Source organism: Macaca nemestrina, chromosome 7, assembly GCF_043159975.1.
Source record: "Macaca nemestrina isolate mMacNem1 chromosome 7, mMacNem.hap1, whole genome shotgun sequence".
Classification (NCBI taxonomy): Eukaryota; Metazoa; Chordata; class Mammalia; order Primates; family Cercopithecidae; genus Macaca; species Macaca nemestrina.
Window position 1 is genome coordinate 33,280,372 of NC_092131.1, and position 17,419 is coordinate 33,297,790.

General features: G+C 52.6%; 1 protein-coding gene across 3 annotated transcripts in view; it reads left to right on the forward strand.

Moving 5' to 3' along the window:
- Positions 1 to 17,419, forward strand: part of LOC105495791 (latent transforming growth factor beta binding protein 2) — a 158,971-nt gene that overhangs the window by 31,922 nt on the left and 109,630 nt on the right. The window contains exon 1 of one of the 3 annotated variants that reach the window (XM_011765571.2): positions 12,817 to 14,016. The exons of 1 other annotated variant lie outside the window; for it this stretch is intronic. In XM_011765571.2, coding sequence (XP_011763873.2) covers positions 13,523 to 14,016 — 494 coding nt within the window. In that variant the 5' untranslated portion in view covers positions 12,817 to 13,522. Of the gene's footprint in view, positions 1 to 12,816; positions 14,017 to 17,419 lie in introns of those variants that run through there. One more of the 3 variants, XM_011765572.2, reaches the window with a different exon arrangement.

The following is a 17,419-nucleotide window of genomic DNA, read 5'->3' on the forward strand; positions in this document are numbered from 1 at the left end:
TCCCAACTTCAGGTGATCCGCCTACCTCAGCCTCCCAAAGTGCTGGGATTACAGGCGTGAGCCACTGTGCCTGGCCTAAAAATTATTTTTCTGATCTCAAATTGTGAGAGGTTATATCCCTGTCTCATGCATGTTTATAGATCTCAATGACCTCCATTCATTCATCAATATGGGGAATGGTTGTTTAAACATCTCCACATATGTCTAATTTCATTACCATGGGCACCATATTTTCTCATCCACATTGAATATCATTTCCATTTCATTTGAATATCATTAAAAATAGGACAACATTTCTCTGGTCAGGAACCCCTTGAAAAATGAACTGGGGCCAGGTGTGGTGGCTCACGCCTGTAATCCTAGCACTTTGGGAGGCCAAGGCGGGAGGATTGATTGAGACCTGGAGTTTGAGACCAGCCCTGGGTAACATGGCAAGACCCTGTCTTTACAAAAAAAATACAATAATTAGCCGAGCTTGGTGGCGTGTGCCTGTAGTCCCAGCTGCTTGGGAGGCTGAGGTGGGAGCATCGCTTGAGCCCAGGAGACAGAGGTTGCAATGAACCGAGATCAGGCCACATCATTCTAGTAGAGCAAGACTGTCTCAAAAAGAAAAAAGAAACAGGGTTGAACGGGATGTGGCTTAGTTTGTGTGAGCCTGGCTCTGGTAATCACAGCTTTGCCTTCTCTTCCTCAGTCTCTCCACCTTCTCCTGACTGAGACATGCCCAGCCTTCTAGCCCCAACTCAGACAGCATCTTCTCTAGCACCTTCCCTGACCAATCATCCTATGCTCCCAGCCTGGATTAGGTGCCCTGTCCTTGTATTCACATTGCACCCTGATCTTATCTCACTCACAGCACTTTCCATGATGTGTACTATCTGCCTTTCCTAGTATACTGGAAGCTGCTTGAGGGTAGGGACCGTCCTTAGCCTTATTCTTCTTAGCAACCCTGATGCCTGACAAAGGGATACTCAAGAAATAATGGCTGAAATGTACCAGGCACTCCTCAACTATCTGTTTGATGTCAAGCACATAAGGCTTCTCTATCTATGGAGCAAAGCTATGAGGGAGGCTGAGGAGCAGGCGGGCTTGGAGATGTATATTGTGACACCTGGGATGATATAACTTCAACATGAGTTTGTGGGATCAGAGCAGAACCTGAGGCCCAGCAAGAATGAGTGACTGGGGACAAGATCCTGACTGAGGCTGAGTCCCCAGAGGAACCGGGGGGGTCCAAAGGGAGTAGGGAATTCAGACAGGGTTTAGAAAAGTAGAGGTAGCTGGAGCAAGGAAGAGATGCAGTCCGGCTGGTGGATCATGGCGGCAGGAGCCCAGGGGCCAGGCCAGACCTGCTGCACTGGCAGCTCCTCACTTTCTAGAAAAGAGGAACCACGGGGGGATGCAGTGCTGGGAAGCAGGATGGGCATTGTTTTAAGTGTGTCAAACACCTGTCTGGCACGTATCTGGCTTTATGTTTAGATGTTTATTTTGGCTGGGCGCGGTGGCTCAAGCCTGTAATCCCAGCACTTTGGGAGGCCGAGACGGGCGGATCACAAGGTCAGGAGATCGAGACCAGCCTGGCTAATACGGTGAAACCCCGTCTCTACTAAAAAAATACAAAAAACTAGCCGGGTGAGGTGGCGGGCGCCTGTAGTCCCAGCTACTCGGGAGGCTGAGGCAGGAGAATGGCGTGAACCCGGGAGGCGGAGCTTGCAGTGAGCTGAGATCCGGCCACTGCACTCCAGCCTGGGCGACAGAGCGAGACTCTGTCTCAAAAAAAAAAAAAAAAAAAAAAAAAAGATGTTTATTTTGGGGTGACTTTAGGGGGAGTTGATGAGATTAAGATCATGCTGCTTCCTCCTCACCCAAGTGACTTCTCCCTGTTGACCAACAGACATCAGTTTCAGAATTCCAGGTAATTGTCTGCCCTCTCTGGGGCCAGCTGGTGGCTTGGATATGGTAAAAAGATTCTTTTTTTTTTTTTTTTTAACTTTTTTTTTTTTTTTTTTTTTTCTGAGAGTGAGTTTTGCTCTTGTTTTGCCCAGGCTGGAGTGCAGTGGCATGATCTCGGCTCACTACAACCTCCGCCTCCTGGGTTCAAGCGATTCTCCTGCCTCAGCCTCCCGAGTAGCTGGGATTACAGGTGCGTGCCACCATGCTCAGCTAATTTTTTGTATTTTTAGTAGAGATGGTGTTTCGCCATGTTGGCCAGGCTGGTCTCAAACTTCTGATTCAGGTGATCCACCCGCCCTGGCCTCTTAAAGTGCTGGGATTACAGGCGTGAGCCACCATGCCTGGCCAGATTCTTTTTTCTGAGTGAAGGAGCTCATTAGAGCTAAGCTCCACATGCATTGACCCCAGCCTTCCCCTCCAACCTCCTCCCTTTCCATAACCTTATTTCTATGGAAACTTCAGCCATACAGCTTCTTGCAATCCTTCCAGTCACTCAGGCTTTGCATGTGCGCTGTCTTCGCCTTGGCACGCCCCGCCCTTCCCCATATGCTGAATTGCTTCTTAGACTTTAAGATTTAAGTCAGAGGCCAGGCACAATGACTCACATTTGTATTCCCAGCAGTTGGGATGCCGAGGCGGGTGGATCACTTGAGCTCAGGAGTTCGAGACAAGCCTGGGTAACATGGTGAAACCCCATCTCTACATAAAAGACAAAAAGTAGCCGGGCATGGTGGTGTGGTGCCTGTGGTTCCAGCTACTTGGGAGGCTGAGGTGGGAGGATCACTTGCGCCCGGGAGGCAGAGGTTGCAGTGAGCAGAGATTGTGCACTCCAGCCTGGGTGAAAATAAGACCCTGTCTCCAAAAAAGAAAAAAAAAGATACAAGTCAGAGACCAGGCGTGGTGGCTCATGCCTGTAATCCTAGCACTTTGGGAGGCCGAGGACAGTGAATTACTTGAGCTCAAGAGTTCAGAATCAGCCCGGGCAACATGGCAAAACGCTGTCTCTACAAAAAGTACAAAATTTAGCTGAGTGTGCTGGTGCACGCCAGTAGTCCCAGCTACTTGGGAGGCTGAGATGGAAGGATCTCTTGAGCCTTGGAGTTTGAGGCTGCAGTGAACTATGATTGTGCCACTGCACTGCAGTCCGGATGACACAGCAAAACCCTGTCTCTAAAAAGATTTAAGTCAGAGTCAAAGTTTTCTGAGAAATGTTCCCCAACCAAGCCCCTCCTCGCACAATTAGCAGTTTTTCAGTGAGTCCAAAAGACTGTGTCAATTCCCCTGTGGAAACACTTGACATCACGAAGGGAGTGAAGTTGTCCCTGTGCCTAGCACAGTGCCTGACACATATTAGGTGCTCAAAAAAATGTCTGTGGAATGGAAGGGCATCATGATCTCAGCCAAACAGGCTGAACTTGAGAAGCAGGTGCTTGGAAGCATCTCAGGTAGTGAAAGGAATTCCAGGCTCCACAAAATAATGTGGCTGAGGACACTGACACACATCCTGAGACGGAGGGTGCAGGTAGGAGGTCTCAGCAGCTAGGCAGGGGTGGACAGTGTGTGTGGTGTGTGAGTTGCGGGGGGCACTCTGTGGAGCAGTGGCTTCATCAGAAATGGGGACTGTTTCCCTTCAACCATCATGGACCCTTCCCTGTTTCTTCTTGTCAGCCAGAGGAGGGAAGCTGCTGACAGCTCATCTCCAATATGCCCTCCAGGACCCTCGAGCCACCCCTCTCCACCAGTGACTTTGGCACTTGCACTCACCATCAGAGATGTTCCCAAGCCCCGAGGCCCTGCCCTGACATGCATCGAGACTCTCAGCTTCCCTGGGCCAGACGGCCAGATAGCTCCCAGTTTCTTGCAGCAGCTGAAAGAGTTGAAAGGCCTGGGAGTCAGGAGGCCCTGGTTCAAGTGCGGGCCAATAACCAGTCATGTGACCTTGGGCCAGCATCTCTCCCTCTTTGGGCCTCAGTTTCCCCAGCTATAAGTTGAAGAAATGGGATGGCTGGTCTTGGGGAGTCCCCTCCGCATGCTCATTCTGTGGACCCTGCAGTTCCTTGGATCCACATGCTCTCCTTATCTGTCTGTTCCTCAAATCAAAATCTTAGGGTTGACAGGGAATTTGTAAAAATCTTCTTCATATAGATGAGGAATCTGAGGCCCAGGGAGGGGAAGGGGTGTGATCAGGAAGATGTACTAAGGGCAGATGCAGAATTCCAGCCAGAGTCTGTGCTCCCAGACATGATCTGACTTTGGTTTTAACGACTGCTTTGAATGGAAGAATTCTTTGCGTCAAAGCTACCCATGTGCCTAGCATAGGTTCACATAGGGTATGGCTGGTGCCTCTTCAGCCTTCTGTGGGCAATCAGTTCAGGGTCCATACCTTTCCATCCTGTAGCAGGAGCCAACCTAGACCAAGTCCTGGTGGGGAGACCTGAGCTCTGGCCTTCTCTGTGTAACTGACTAGCTGTGTGACCCTGGGCAAGTCACTCCACCTCTCTGGCTTTATTGCTTTGTGGTTATATGAGCCCCATTGGGCTCTAAGCTCTAGGGAACATGGATTTGCCTGTTCTATTTTAATCCCGGGACTTGGCTTTCAAAGTAAAGCTTCTTAGTTGAAATTTCAGAGAGAATCTCATTTGTGCAGCAGCCAATGATGTCTGTATTTAATCAGCCTGCAGAAGTCTTAGGTCACTGACTGGCCAGTGAAAGGGCTGCCCGTGGGCCAGGTGCTCATCTTTGGTTCAGTCCATTGTGGCCTGGAGTGTTATGTCACTGATAAGTACAGTTGCTTTTTCTAGGCATTGTTTAGAAAGTTATCTATTGGATCTCTGTTTTCTTGGTGAGGAAACTGGCTCAATGAGTCACTTAGCCCAGGCCACAAAACTGGTAAATGATGGTGCTGAGGTTAGAACCACAAATCCCCGTGTTCTTCCCACTACTCTAGGACCCATAGCTATGGACTAGTCATGCTATGGGGATTTGGTGGAAGCAGCAAACTTTCCAGATGGAGGGAGGTGCCCAGGAAGTCTTCATGGAAGAGGCGGCCTTTAAAATGGGAGTTTAAACAAACAGGCAGGGCTGGTGAAGAACATTCCAGATCAAGGAAATAATGTTAGCCAAGATGTTTGGGTGAGGGGATGGGTGAGAGGAAACTGGGCGGGATTCTGAGAGGGTGAGACTGTGTGGAGCGTCAGCATACATGGCTGGGAGGGTTATGAGACAAGCTTGTGTATCAAACCCAATAAGAAGTTTGGGATTGATTTGTGAAGTAGTGGAGATCCATTGAAGGTTGTTGAGCAGGTGAGTGACTTGATCAGAATTGGGCTGCCAGAAAGTATATGGTTAGTTCCCTGAAAATCTGTTCCTCCTGGGAGGCACAGGCTGTTTCACCTTTGCTGCTGTCTTCAGTCAGAGATGGGGAGGAACGGAGCAGAGCTGAGGAGATACTGCTGGCACCACCACCGTTAGGTGGAGGACTAGAGTGGGAGTAAGAAGAGAGTGGGCAGGGCCAGGCCTTCACGGCGGGTCGTGGTGGGTGAAGAGGAGGAGGAGGAGCTGGAGACGACTTTCCTTCCTCCCTTGGCCATCAGCCTTCTCTGGCCTGAGGTCTGGTCTGGTGAGGCAGAGTACAGAGCATGCCTGCGCTGTCTGTGTGAGTTCCTGAGGAGTGAGATCTTTAATTTTTGTCTGCTGAGCCCCGATGGGCGAGAGGCCAGCCTGTGTTACAACCTCCTGGGGGCCCCTGGGCCAAGGCACTCAGTCCACAGTGGACGGAAACAAGGATTGAGTCATTCAGACTAGGACTAGCCGGGGCCCACTGGGATCTGCCGCACCTCGCCTGCCCTTCCAGCCTGGTGTCTGTGCCCTTTCCTGGGGATTTGCCAGGTCTGGGTCTGTTCCTGAGGGACTGGGGCCCTAGAGAGGGTATTGGGGGCACCAGGGCAAACCTCATGGAGCCCCCACTCTCCACGGATGATCCAGGGAAAATGGACTCAGGGGATGATGGCAGAAGGCATCGTCTTCCTCTCTTTGCCTTGACAATGGAGAGTGAGAGGGAGCTGGCTTGCAGGCCTCCCTGAGGAGAGCTTGTTTTAGGAAAGACCCTACTGGAGACCTTCCTCTCTGCCCCTGCAACCCTCATCCCTCAGGGTGTGAGGACTGTTACTATGACCCAGCTCAAAGCCAAGGTGGGCACAGGTTGGAAGACCCCAGCGACAGCCAAGGGAAGCTGCTTCTTGTCCTTTTTTGTCCTCCAATTCCTGCACAGCCATTCTAGAAGCCTAGATAGGCCTGCACAATCCCCCAGCCCACAGGATTTTCTTCCTGGGAATTTGGAAAGAATAATCCAGGTACATGAGCTCTGCCCATCTGGGTAACTCTCTCCACCTCCAGCAGAGCATATGAAGTCCCCTTGGTCTCACTGGGAGGAATTACAGGGAGGAGGTCTTCCAGCTGCTCATGCTGTTGTCCTGCTCAGGTCTTCAGAGACTCTGCTTGAGGAGAAGTTATGCTTCAGGCCCCCCCGGGGGTTTAGAAGATTCCTCCACCTTTCCACCCCCAGCCCGGGACTGAAGGAATTTATGCAGGTAAATAGGAAATGATGTCTCAGCTTACAGTGAAAGGCACAGAGCTTTCAGATCAGCTCACCCGTGCACCAGAGACTGGAAAGGAAGGGAAGCGAAGTGAACTAAATGATTTGGAAGAGCTGCCCATTTCCCATCATTGCAGGACACCCTCGCGTGACTGCAGTGGGCTGCAGGGAAAACTGCATGGACTTTGAAATTGTTCTGACTTTTTAGTTGCATCCTGGCTCAACTCCTAGCTGTGTGACCTTGAGCAAGCAACTTTACCCCTCTGGGCTTATGAAATGGGAATGGCAACACCTCTACCACACAGCGTAGACATTATATGTATGTCATTTTTCTTTCCCAAAGAGAAAAGCCACGAGTTGAGATGAGCTCTATTCAGCAATTGCAGACTACTTGATGGAGGTCGGGTGAGCGTGGCTGTGACTTCCTTCCTTCTCCTTTGTGGGTGCGAGTCAGATTCACCGCCCTGACTCAGAGGGGACCCCTAGCTGGTAAACAGGCCTGAGGAGAATGGGGGATGCTTAGTGGGGGCTGACCTGTGACCGCAGTCCCATGCAGCCATTATCACCCCCACCACACCACAAACAGCTGTGCATGCTTCCAGCTCTGAGAAAAATGCAGCTGTAGGTGGTCTCCCCTCCCCTGGAACCTGGCATTGGTTTAGCATCTGGGACCAGACAAACCAGGAGTGAATCCCAGCACACCCACCTACTTGCTTGTGACTGTGGATGAGTCATTCACCTCCCCGAGCCTTCATTTCCTCATCTGCTATGTGGAGAAATAATAGCACTTCTTCATCAATAGCGCTTCTCATTAAATGAGAAAGTGACTATAAGATGACTTCGCACAGTGCCTGGTACCTTTTGAGTGATCAAGAAATATCCAGGCTGGACGTGGTGGCTGTTGCCTGTAATCCCAGCACTTTAGGAGGCCGAGATGGGCAGATCACTTGAGTCCAGGAGTTCAAGACCAGCCTGGACAACATGGCGAAACCCCGTCTCTACAAAAAGTACAAATTAGCCAGGCGTTGTGGCGTGCACCTGTAGTCCCAGCTACTTGGCGGGCTGAAGCCGGAGGATTGCTTGAACCCAGGCGGTGGAGCCGAGATTGTGCCACTGTACTCCAGCCTGCGTGACAGAGTGAGACCCTGTCTCAAACAAACAAACAAGCAAACAAACAAGCAAACAATGAAATATCAGTTGGTAAATGGAGTAGTAGTAATTGACACCTGCCCCTAGCCCCATGACAGGGTAAATAGGGCTGGCTAGCTAGTTTGTCCTGAAGAGGAAATGGCAAGACAAGAGCATCATTATCTCAACTTTCAGATAAGAAAGTAGAAGCCAAGTGAAGCTCAGTACTGTGCTCCATTCACAGAAGACAGAAATGTTCCCACATGGTTGTGGGAGGCCCTTTCCAGCACGCTGTGAAATACAGGCCAGCTCACCTTACCTTTGCAGGAGCATCCAGACCATGGCCACCACCACCAGCCAGCATGTCATGCCCACTCGGAGGAGACAGGCACCGGCAGACGAGGGCAGGGTGGTTGTGAATTCTGGAAGGGATGCCAGGTCATGGCATCTAAGGTGGAATAGTTCTGGCAGCCTTTGCGGGCCTTAACAACCTCACACAGGAGGGAGTCGGCGCCTCTCTGTACGGCCTCCACCTTCCAAACTGGAGGCCGAGGCTGCACAGTGCAGGGGTCCCAGCTGCCCAGTGTCTGCAGCAGAACATCCAAGCCCATGAGCGGCTCCCATCTGGAAGGCTGGGGGCCCAATCAAACCTTCCTTCAGTGATTCTTCCCTCTGATTAACCAGGAAATGTGTTATTTGTTCTGAGCAGGGGAACGAGCTCTCCTAGGGAGAGGAATTCGGGGCTGGAGGTCCAGTTACTTCCAAGGAAGAAAAATCCCTGGAATTCTGTCAGGAGTCTGGGTCTCAGCAACGGGGGCCGAAATGCGGCCCTTATTTACCAAATTAGTTCAGGTTCTGATAGACCTCTGGCTGCCAACATTATTCCAGTGAGACATGGAAAAGCAGTGAGTTTTCCCTGGGAGTCCAGGAGACTGCTGTCCCTTGCATGGGGTATGTGTCTGGGCAAACCTTCTCCCTGCTGGAGTCTTTTTATCAACCCTTTACACTCCCTCTGCAGAGTTTTCCAGAGATGATTTTCCTCCCCAGACCCAAGAGATGGGTGAGTAGGCTTAGCAGCATTCTCATGAGGGAGAAAGCTTTGATCAGGGGGTGGGAAAGTGACACACGGCGAGTCGGGGCCGTGCTGAAAACAGCTTCCCTTCTTTCACTGGGCCAAGAGGATTGAGGGGGGCAGAAAGTTCTGATAACCCCACATCTCCAGGGAATTACACAGTGGGCTGGCAGGCAGGGAAGAGGGCATTTGGGGATATGCCCTAGAGCTCCTTTGGTGGTGATAGTGGTGGGGTGGTTGGAAAGGTCATGATTCAATTGTGAAGAGGGCTCCAGGCATACAAGCCCGGGGTGGAGGCAAGGCAGTGTAACCTTAAAAGCTTGGGCATGGGTGGAACATGATCCAGGTTTGAATCCTGCCTCTGCTGTTTATCAGCTGTGCCATCTTGGGCAAACCAGTAGCCATTGTCAGCCTCAGTTTCCTCCTTTGTATGTGTGGAAATCATAATGCCTCCTTTGGTGGGTTAAATCCACCAATTGATGTAACATGTTTAGCATGGTGTTTGGGCTACAGTAGGCTCTATCAGTTCTGGCAGGTTAAAAAAAAAAAAAAAAAAGCCAAACTCAAGTGTTTGTGGGATTGGAGATTCTGAAGAGCTGCAACCAGTCCCAGCAATTAGAGGGTAAGGGAGATTTGGGCAGTAAGTAGGTGGCTGGACAGAGTGTGGCGCTGGGATGGGGTAGAAGATGCCAGTCTTTGGAGTAGATGAACCGGGTTGTGGTCCCTCCGGCAAACAGGGTGGGAATGTCCAAGGACCACTTGTACTTACTGAGGAGTGGAAGGGACGCCTGATGGTGAGAGAATGTGTCTGCATGAGAGTTTTGGCGGAGGCGAAGGGTGAGGGATGAATGGGCGGCAGACTTCCAGAAATGCAGACGGAGGAGATGGAGCAGTAATAATGACTTGGACACACAGGAGGAAAAAATAGCTCAGGGACGAAGATGACGCCAAGGTTTCTGGCTTTGGGAGGCTCACGGGGAACTGAGGTGGGTCTTGAGGGATCTACAGGGGAGCTCCTGAAGGAACTGGGTGGGTTCCGGGGAGAGGAAGGGGGCCCAGAACTACAGAGGTGGGTGGATATCTGGGCAAGGAGAGGTGAGTGTGGACCTGGGGCTTCCACAGCTGTGAAGGAGCAGCGTCCCAAGAACAGAACTCAGCATTCTGGGAACTAAGGGGCATTCCTGGTCAAATGCAAGGGGTAGGGTTCCAGGAGACCTTTAGAGCCAGCCCCAAAGGCAGTAAGTACATGAACCTGGATCAGAAGCTGCCACCCAGTACTCAGTTCCTCTCTCTTAAAATGGGTCTAATGATACCAGCCCTCCCCATTTGATGGGATTACTGTGTCCTTCAGTTAGCCATCCATTTCACACATGTTTCTTGGCTGTTCTAGGTTCTGTAGAAACAGTGGTGAGCAATGCAGACAAGATATCTATTGCTTTAGAGCTATCATTGTGGTTTGGGAAGTCAGACAAGAAATGATTTTATAGGTTGTTGAACAGGACTTTTCCTCTGCTCTTGGAATATCTGCTGAAGCCACAAAGAACAATGAGGGCTAAATATTCTTGCATTCTGAAGAGAAGTACTAGGCACCTTACTAAAGGCAGAACAGGTTCAACAACAATCAAACCACATCCCTCAATTCCAGTCTACAAATGAAAGGGATGAAGAAAGTCACTGAAGCATAACACTGTTGCATTTGTGGGCAGGGCTGAGATTTCACCTGAGGGCATTCCCCGTCGCAAACCAAATGAAGGGAGATCCCAGAGAGAACCAGTCATCTGCAAGAAGAGGAGGCTGTGTCCCTATAACTGTCCCCCAACTGATGCTGACTATGTTGCTGGATGTTGCAGGCACCTTGGTGCATTAAACTACAGCAAGATAGTTCATGGGAGAACCCAACATATGTCTTTAGGAATTGAGGACGTACATAAATGAAGAGACTTGTGTGCATTTCCTGTCTGGAGAATCCTGATCTTGGAGCCTGGCTGGAGTGGCCTGTGTGGCAAGGTAAGAAGGGGGCAGGGTGAGGAGCAGCCAACCAACCCACCATTGTTTTGCCTGGCATAGGTGGGACAGTCCTATGAGAGACAGAGGATGCAAGAGTCTGCGAGAGGTTGACCAGAGAGTGCTTTGCTATGGCAACTCAGGGTGGAGGTCCTGTAGAGAATCTCCCAAGAACCCACATATGTGCCCATGAAAAAGCCAGTGCTTGGCACCTGCCAACCAAGGGTACCTGTCACATAAGGCTTTGCTACTTTTCCTCTAACACCTCTCCCCAAACCTTGACAAAGAGGAGCCATAGCAGAAAAGGAAGGTCAGGAAAACAGACCACACCCCACTCTTGCCACTGCAGGATCTCTAGCAAAGGGACAGGGGAGAGGAGGACTATTAAATAAGATGTGATATTGATTAACTTGGATGAGGTTTTGATCTGGACAGGAGCAGACTTTTTGTGCCTGAAAATGGGTCTTAATTATAGAAATAGAACAGTTCTCATGTCTGGTAGGGATGACCTCTCAAGCCAAGGACTCTGCCTGAGATGTCATTAAGGGTGGGAAAGGGAAATTTACCATAATATGGTTGGAGGTAGTAGTGGAATAGTTTCCAGTTAGTCCTCTTTAGGTTCAGCCCATTAAAAAACTCAGTTACATGAGCAAACAAATCAATAACAAGATGATGTCAACTGTTTTATGAAGATGAAACAGGGTAGTGTGTTAGAGAGTGATGACTGGGCTGCTCTAGATGGGGGTCAGAGATGGCTACTCCAGGAGCCGATATTTAATCTGAGAGGAGCAGTGATGAGGAACTATCCTCTAACATCTTGGAGAGGAACCTTCCAGTAGAGGGAAGGGGGCATTCACTTGGCTTGTTCAAGGAGAGAGAGAGGGCCAAGGCAGTGGAGTGTGGTGGGTAAGGGAGAGCAAGAGGTCAGATGAGATCAGAGCGGGGGCAGCCAGTTAGGGCTTTGTAGGCCAATATCAGGGGTCGAGGCTTTATTCCAACAGTAGGTATTACCTGGGCCCGTCCTTTGTGTAGTGTGGGAGGTTGTGAACTGGTGCCTGCCTGCCAGCTCCTTCACTCTGCCTCTCTGGGAAATAGGCTGTACAAATGTGCCAGGGGCAGCCCTGTTGATCCAAGCCTTTAAGCTATAGGGAGGGGGCATGAGTGAGAATGGTGTGCTGATTACTGGGGACACGAAAACGGTGGCAATCAGCATTTCCACACCCCTGCCCACCTCACTGCCAACACAAGAAGATGTGAGTGCACATACTGGGTCAATCAGGGATCACCGAATTCCCCTCTGAGTAATTTCTGAGTGAGGGGCTGGGGTGGGATTCCAGGAATGGACTCAACCAGAGGCGGGAGGCCTGGATTCCACTCCCCTCTTTCACACGCGCTGTCTCCTTGAGTGGCTTACTCAAGAGGCTCCTTGTCTTTGCCTCTGTGAAAAAGAGGACCCCTTGGCCGGGCGAAGTGACTCACGCCTGTAATCCCAGCACTTTGGGAGGCGGAGGTGGGCGGATCACCTGAGGTTGGTCGGAAGTTCGAGACCCACCTGACCAAGATGGGGAAACCCCGTCTGTACTTAAAAAATAATAATAATACAAAATTAGTCGGGCTTGGTGGCGCATGCCTGTAATCCCAGCTACTTGGGAGGCTGAGGCAGGAGAATCGCTTGAATCCGGGAGGCAGAGGTTGTGGGGAGCCGCGATCGCACCATTGCACTCCAGCCTGGGCAACAAGAGCGAAACTCCATCTCAAAAAAAAAGAAAGAAAGAAAAGAAAAAGAAAAAGCGGACCCCTCTTCTAGCGGCAGCCATCACCACGCCAGGCCTAGGCGTGACCCTCGTGCCACTGGAGGGGATTGAGATCCAGAGCGAAGGCGGCGGCGGCGGCGGCGCCAGGGCTCTGCAGCCACGGAGCGCCGGGGCCGCCAGCTCCGCCAGGGGGCGCGCCTGGGACCTCCCTGCGCCCCGAGGGCCGCGCCCCGCGCCACCCCCGCTCTGTCCGGCCCTGCGGAGGGCGCCCCCAGCGGCCAGGGCGCAAGCGGAGGGGCCGGCGGCCCTGTTCCATTACGCGGACCTCGGCGCCCCTCCCGGCCTTCTTCAGATCTGCGAGGCTGCAGCCTGGGTCACCCGATCCAAAGACGGTCCCTGAGGCGAGGCGCGGGAGAACGATTCGGGGCAGACCGGCAGTTCGAACTTGCCCAGGGCTGGAGAAAGGCGGCCCGGTGTCCCGGTCGTGGCAGGCGCCATCTGCCCGACCAGCGCCCGGGTCAGCCCCGCGCCGCCCCCTGCTCCGCACGGGTTAATCCCCTTCGCCGCCCGCTCGCCGCCCGCTCGCCGCCCGCTCGCTTCCCGGTGCCAAAGTGGGTGTTGCTGGAATTCCTCGCTCCCTCTCCCGTAATGAGGGGGCTGAGCTGTCCCTCCGAGGAGGGGGCCTGGTGTGGATAAAAGAGACGAAAAAGCCGGGGGAGGTTTCCAAAAATAAAACCGTCCGGGTCCCCTTCAGACGGCTGCAGGCACGGGGAGGAGGCGCGAAGGTGCGGCAGCAGTGAGAGCCCAGCTGGAGTAGGAGCGCTGACTCGAGGCTTGGGGCGCGCAGCCCTAGCTCCGCGGAGAACCGGGCCCCCAGTCGGCCGCTTCAGGGCCCCCTAGACTCAGAGAAGCCGGCCGCCGGGCGGGGCCCGGAGAACAGCCCGCGGGCGTCCAGCGCGCCGACCACAAAGCTCTTCGCGGTGCCCGCGCGCTCCACTCTCCAGCCGCCCCCGCGCCATGAGGCCGCGGACCAAAGCCCGCAGCCCGGGGCGCGCCCCGTGGAACCCCTGGAGAGGCTTCTTGCCGCTCACCCTGGCTTTCTTCGTGGGCGCGGGTCATGCCCAAAGGGACCCCGTAGGGAGATACGAGCCGGCTGGCGGAGACGCGAATCGACTGCGGCGTCCTGGGGGCAGCTACCCGGCAGCGGCTGCAGCCAAAGTGTACAGTCTGTTCCGGGAGCAGGACGCGTCTGTCGCGGACTTGCCGCCGGTGGAGAGGGCCCAGCTGGGCTGGGGAATCCCCAGGAGGCCCACCGAGACGGAGGCCAGGAGGCCGTCCCGCGCGCAGCAGTCGCGGCGTGTCCAACCACCTGCGCAGACCCGGAGAAGCACTCCCCTGGGCCAGCAGCAGCCGGCACCCCGGGCCCGGGCCGCGCCGGCTCTCCCACGCCTGGGGATCCCACGGCGGTCCGGGGCTGCGCCCCCAACCCCGCCGCGAGGGCGGCTCACGGGGTGAGCACGGGAGAGGGAAGTTTGGAGGGTGCAGAGGGGAGCCAGGGCTCATTTGTGGAGGGGCGTGCAGGCGAGAGGAGAGGGCGCCGGACTCATGCCCTCGTCCCTCTGTCTTTAGTACTTCGGGAAACAGCCCCGAGGTTCCAAAGTCGGGACTGGAAGATTTGATCCGCTTTCCAAGAGTTTAAGGCAAAGATAGATCCTCATCCTAATCCTTTCTTAGCAACGCGCTCGGAGCCCCGACGTTAAATCCTTTCGCAAGGCGCCTCTCCACTCGCCCGCGCTCCTCCTGCCTGCAACTAACGAGCTCTTGTAGACGCTTGCAGCGCTGCTGGGATCCGAGAGGCAGCGGGGAGAGGGCAGTGGGGTGGGCGCTCCAGGCTCTTGAGGCCCAGGGGAGGTTGAGCCGGCTCAGGGCGCGGGTGGGCGGAGGTGTCGGGGGCCCCGTGGCGAGAAGGTAGATGCGTCTCCGGGAAGGGAGCTGGCAGCGAAGCTGGTGCGTCGGGACAAGTGTGTGGATTGGGGCGTGGGTCGGCCCGCGCAGGCTGAGAGCTGGATGCGGGCGTGGGCGTGAGCTCTGGGCACTTTGGGCGGGAAGCGTGTCCCGATGAGGCTGCGACACAGTGGGCGCGTGGAGAATTGGATCAGTGTGCTCTCGTGCCTCTAGGTGTAAGCACAATTTGCGCGCGTTGCAGGGCTGAGCTACCCCACAACACTGCAATTTACTTTTTTGCTCCCCCTGGGCACCACCCCCGGCCCACTGCGGGCGCCGTCGTAGAGTGAGAAGATGCCCCAGCAATCCCCATCCCCAATCGGATTATCATGGCTGCGGGCGCTCTCCACCTTGCTGGGGGTATGACAGGTGCCTCTGGAATGGAGGGCACTGAGCCCTGGACAGTGAGGGGCTGGGCGGGGCCACCATCGAGAAGTATGGGAAGGGCTTTGGCAGCCTCTCTTTGCCTGGGCCCGATTTGCCAGTTGGGTTTAGCCCTGGGGAACAGCATGAAAGATGCTTGTACCCCGAGTCCTATTCCAAGGACCTTGCGCTTCACACCCTTGGCGCTGTTTTCCTTGGCTGGAGCGCTCTTCTCATATTTCAGCAGGATTCATGCTCTGTCTCTTTCAGATTTATGCTCAGAGTGGCCTTTGGCCACGCTTGCCCCATCCTCTTTCTCCCTTCACCCTGCTTTATGTTTTTTCATAGTACTTACTCTATCTGATATATTCTGTTCCTATTTATGTGTTTATGGCCTGGCCTCCCAGCCCACGCTAATGCAAGCTCTATGCAAACAGGGACTCCATTGTGTCCATTTCTGTGTCTCTTGTGCCCAGAATAGTGCCTGCACTAGTTGGTATTCTCTAGGTATCTGTTGAATGAGTGGATGAACTCCCTGCCGCCCGTGGAAGGCCCAGCTTCAAGCAGGCGGAGAGTAGATCCATGCATTGCCAAGTCGCTTACGCATAGGATCATTCAACAAGTATTAGTGGAAAGCACCTGCTGTGTTTCAGCGTTTTCCTTTCCTGATCTGTGCAAGTGAATGCATGCTTCTAAGGATCCTGCATGTAGAGCATGGGAAAGGGGATGGAGGTCCAGAGTCCAAGGCATTGTTCCTGCTGAGAGAGCAACCCAATTACTTAATATCACATTGAAGAAATGAACAGATGCTTTCTAGTACTGGAAGGTTCCTGTTAAGTGCAAAGGAGTGGGGCAGCTGTAGCTGAAGAACTGAGTAGATGGGACCTGTGACCTGGGGTCCCTGGGACTCTGTGGGCAGCATGTGGGGAAGCAGAGGAGAGGTGGCAGGAGGGAGGCCTGAAGGTGAGGGTGGCATGCAGGTGTAGCACTGCCCAAGGACAAGGGCTTTTTACTGTTGGCACTGGCCCAGGGGTAGCACTGCAGCTCTGGTGTACGGGAACCCAGAGACATAGCTTGGGCTGGAGCAGGGAGGAGCTTGTACTGCAGGCATTCAGGTGCAGGTGAGGTGTGGGGGAAGGTGGGGAAGTGGAGCGTGGGTACTGGAGGGTGCACTATTAGAAGTCATGAAATGATGTGGTGATGAGCAAAGCAAATTGTCACCACAACAAGCCTGGTGCATGTGAACAGGCATGTGAAGACGTGGGCTGGGTGCCACCTGCTGTACACGGGTGCACACATCACATGACACACTGATCAGGCTCCTCCCCCAGATTGTCTTCTTCAGCCTTAATAGAGAGTGGGTTCCCTGACACTCCAGTCAGCCACTCCATGTCAGCTGGGGAGGACCTGAGTGGTCATCTTGTTTATTCTCTTCCTCCACCCTGGTCCATTCTGGTTAACGGCTTCTAGTCAGGCTGATCAGGCTGGCCATTCATTGCCTTGTGAGCTGCAGACAGCCAGGGACCAAGTGCCACCTGCTGGTGAATCTTGGAACTGCACAACTACTACTGGAGCTTCTTCATTTATTCAACAAATATTTTGGAAGGACATCTATAGCCAGGCCCTATACTGGGTCCTGAGGATATAGCAGTGACCAAGACAGGCAGACTCTGTCCTCATGGAACTTTCAATGTAGTGAGGATTTATTGCACATAATAAAGATTTATTAAGTTTGTGCCAGGCTTGATGCTAGGTATCTAGGATACAGCAGTGACCAGAGTGGACACCATCCCTACACTAATGAAATTTACAGTCTACAGGGTTTCTTTTTCTTTTCTTTTCTTTTCTTTTTTTTTTTTTTTTTGAGATAGAGTCTCTTGCCCTGTCACCCAGGCTGGAGTGCAATGGCATGATTTTGGTTCACTGCAACCTCCATGCCCGAGGCTCAAGCGATTCTCGTGCCTCACCTTCCCGAGTAACTGGGATTATGGGCGCGTGCCACCTCACCTGGCTAATTTTTTTTGTATTTTTAGTAGAGATGGGGTTTCGCCATGTTGGCCAGGCTAGTCTCAAACTCCTGACCTTAAGCACTACATCCACCTTGGCCTCCCAAAGTGCTGGGATTACAGGTGTGAGCCACCACCCCGGCCTCTACAGGGTTTCTTGAACCAACCTCACAGTATACCACCTGTATAATATTTTTCTCTACCTTTCCCTCTTGTTCTGTTATTATTTTTCTTTAACTTTATATTCTGTTAAATGACAGGATTTTGTGTTTTATCTATTTTAAAGTATATTATGAAGTTTTACAAATGCACTAAAAGGTATTGAAAATAATATAACTTATAGTCTAGTTTTATCAAACCTTAATATTTTGGCATATTTTGATTCCAGTTTTTTAGTTGAAATTTCCTCTATAAATTTGCCTCCTTCCCTCCCCAGAGTTAACCACTACCCTGAATTTAATTAATTCCAATAGATGTTTCTACAATATTACTATAGATACATGTATCCACAAAATATACAATGTTGTTTTGCATATTTTAA